This window comes from Antrostomus carolinensis, unplaced genomic scaffold (assembly GCF_000700745.2).
Source record: "Antrostomus carolinensis isolate BGI_N321 unplaced genomic scaffold, ASM70074v2 Scaffold53658, whole genome shotgun sequence".
In the NCBI taxonomy this organism is placed as follows: Eukaryota; Metazoa; Chordata; class Aves; order Caprimulgiformes; family Caprimulgidae; genus Antrostomus; species Antrostomus carolinensis.
The window spans coordinates 410-3,398 of NW_010333357.1; the positions used below are offsets into that span (position 1 = coordinate 410).

At 38.1% G+C, this 2,989-nt stretch overlaps 1 protein-coding gene across 1 annotated transcript; it reads left to right on the forward strand.

Annotated features, from left to right (window-relative positions):
• Positions 1–250: 250 nt before the first annotated feature.
• NDUFB1 (NADH:ubiquinone oxidoreductase subunit B1) lies at positions 251–2,467 on the forward strand. Its single transcript, XM_010173823.1, has 2 exons — positions 251–390; positions 2,431–2,467. Exons 1-2 carry the CDS (start codon positions 251–253, stop codon positions 2,465–2,467), a joined length of 177 nt encoding a protein of 58 aa, XP_010172125.1.
• The last annotated feature ends 522 nt before the right edge of the window (positions 2,468–2,989 follow it).

Here is a 2,989-nt window from a genome sequence, read left to right on the forward strand (position 1 = left end):
CTATTTCTCTCTCAGTTTACAACAAAATCCTACTTCCCAGGGCCAAGAGTTAGTTAGGATTCCTTCCAGGAAGCCTGTGTATGGATTTAACAACAGCATGTGTCTCGTAGGAAGTGTTTGATGGCCCTCATGTTTATTATGCTGCATTAGGATCCTAGTAAGTGAGATTAAAGGTGCCAGGTATGCTACAGTTTCCATGTACAGATTTGTAAATAACTCTTAATCTGTTATGCTTCTCTTTCTAGCAGTCATGGTGAATTTTGCCCAAGCTGTGCGTGATCACTGGGTTCACATCCTTGTTCCCTTAGGATTTGTGATTGGATGCTATTTGGACAGAAAGAATGATGAAAAACTGACAGCCTTCAGAAACAAGAGCTTGTTATATAGAAGGTCTGTTTTATGATGCTTCTTAAATATATATATATATTTTAAGTTATTTTGCGAAGCGCTTCTCTGTTCTGAGAGTCTTAAGCATGAAAAAAAAATCAGCGATGCTGTCAAAATATTAAAGGGAAGACAGCCCTAAAAATCTCAGCAAGCATTCGTGAAAGCTTTAGGTCACTAATGCCTCCTCAAAATTTGAGCTTTAGGAGCCATCTTAGTCATGGAAGAAAGGATGTGCAATGCTATCAGTTTGATGTTTTAGTCAAAATATTTGATTTAAAATCATTACTTGCAGTATCAAAAGTGTTGATGTCAATAAATTTTATCTGTAGAAGCAAGATAAATGCAGACAACAGTGAATGTTAAGACACTGATTTGTATCTAAATAAACTTACTAGAAAGGCACACTATGCGAGTTCAAAAACATGTAATATGCAAATAAATAAGACATTAATGTTGCTAGGAAAAAGTCTTCAAAAACAAATGAAACTTAACCATTTATCTGCATTGTGCTCTGTCCTTCACAGAGTAGTTAGCTGAGTAAGAAAGTAAGCTTGTGACATAATTCACACTGTTGCATTGACTCAGTCTTCGCTGTATAGGAATAGTTGGTGCCTGGCACTGTTTTATGGTTTTGGTTGGGTTTGGTTTTTTTTTAAGTACATTTACAATGGCGCTAATAAAATGGAATCTTGAAGGACTGAAGTAAAAAATATTACTTCAAACTTTACTAGAAAATGTACTTTCAAGGAAAACCTCTAATTTGGTTTTTCAGGAGGTTTATAAGTTAGACGAGGGGAAAACAGGTGAATAACAAAAGAATGTTAAACCTATGTTAATGGCGGGAGCAGAGCTATGTACCGTTTTCTGTAGGTATGAATGTTCTTACTCTCCTTGTCCTTGAATATTCTACAGCTGGGAGTATGCAGTGTCTTGCATTTTATTGTTGTTTGTGAATTGAAAATGGAAAATATATTTTTTTGGCTCCTAATTAGATTTTAATTAACTAATTATTGATTTGAAATCAAATAATTGGGAAAAATAAGATATGTTAGTAGAAAAGGCTTTGACTCTCCAAAGCTTATTAATCATTAACTGCTGTCAAGTTCTTAGTCATGAAACATAGAAACCATTATTTTGTCTCTCTCCAAAATTTCAGTGCTTGGATTTTAATTTTCGACTTTTAGTGGTTTATAGCAAGCTTTGGTCTTAAATTTAAAATTATTGCAGCATTTTTAAACTAAATACTTTTCTAAACTAGTGTCATTTTAAAAGTAATAACTAAATTTTGAATAATTGACAGAACATCTTCAAATGTTTATGTTGGCAACCGCTGTGTCTTCAGTGGTGATACACTAATCAGTTTGGGTGTAGTGGCTGATTCTCAGGGAGAATTCGGGTGAAGTAGCGCATTGCCTCACCCACACCAGTTCTGGTTCTGTGTTAGGCCATATGGCTAATGAAACAACAGGGGAAAAAATGTGCTGCATAGCATGGAGTAATAGTAGCAATGTTATTATCAGTCTGCAGGTGGATTTACTTTTTAATCTGGTCTCACCTGAATTAGTTCTGAGTAAGAAAGTAAGTTTATGACGTAATCCCCCCCCCCGTTGCATTATCTCTTTTCTTACGGCAGTTGCTGGCAAAGTTGGGCTGGTGTTTCAGCATATTGCAAAAATCCCCTCTGCTTGCACACCTAGTTCTCTTCCCACTACAGTAATTAACTTTTGTATTTTTTAAAAAAACGTAGAATCCCATCATGTAAAAGTCTGTTAACTGCTTAGAGGTGGGTCAGCTGGTTTGTATTTCCATTTAAATGGGTGGGAGTTCGGAGAACTCAATGCTGTGGAACGTTGATGCTGTGGAAAGAGGAAGCTTATCAGTATTGAAAGATCTTTAACTGACAGGGATTGTAAGGAAGGGAAAATTTATACTTAGCTCTCACAACTAAGGTATTCTAGAATAATTAAATACATTTATTAGTAATTATTCTACAAAAATTATCCTAATTTTAGTTTCTTGCTGCTTTTTTTTCTCTTCACGCAGAGAGCTGAAGCCTGGTGAAGAAGCTACGTGGAAATAAAGGCTGCTGATGACATGGAGAATATTTCTGTTTGATTCATCGCCTTGTCTCACACGTCAGAAGAATAGGATTATGGTTTTTATCTTGAGAGAATATGTAAAGTTACGTATGTAAAGGATACCTGCAATTCATCAGTGCTGGTTTAATTTCCAGTCTTACCTTTTGGAAGATGATTTAATTGCATGACCAACACAGGTCGGACAATTCCATTAGTCCGTAGGTATGGAGAAGCTTTTGTCCCCAGAAGTCATGCTCTGGAGGGGGGAGGAAGAATTACGTAATAAAGAAAAGCTATGCAAAAACCATAGATGTTGTTACTGGTCTGTGAGGGGCGGGGTTGGGGTATTTACAGCCGATTTCGGGGCCAGCCTTCAGGGACCGCCGGGGCTCGGCACAGCGCCAGGGCCTGGCCGCTGCTTGGCTTTAATTGACTGAAGCAGTTTCTCCCCGGAGCTCCTCGCGTGGGACGGCGGCGGGCGGGGGGCGAGAGGGGTGGCCAGCGGCTGAGGGAGCACGGAGGGA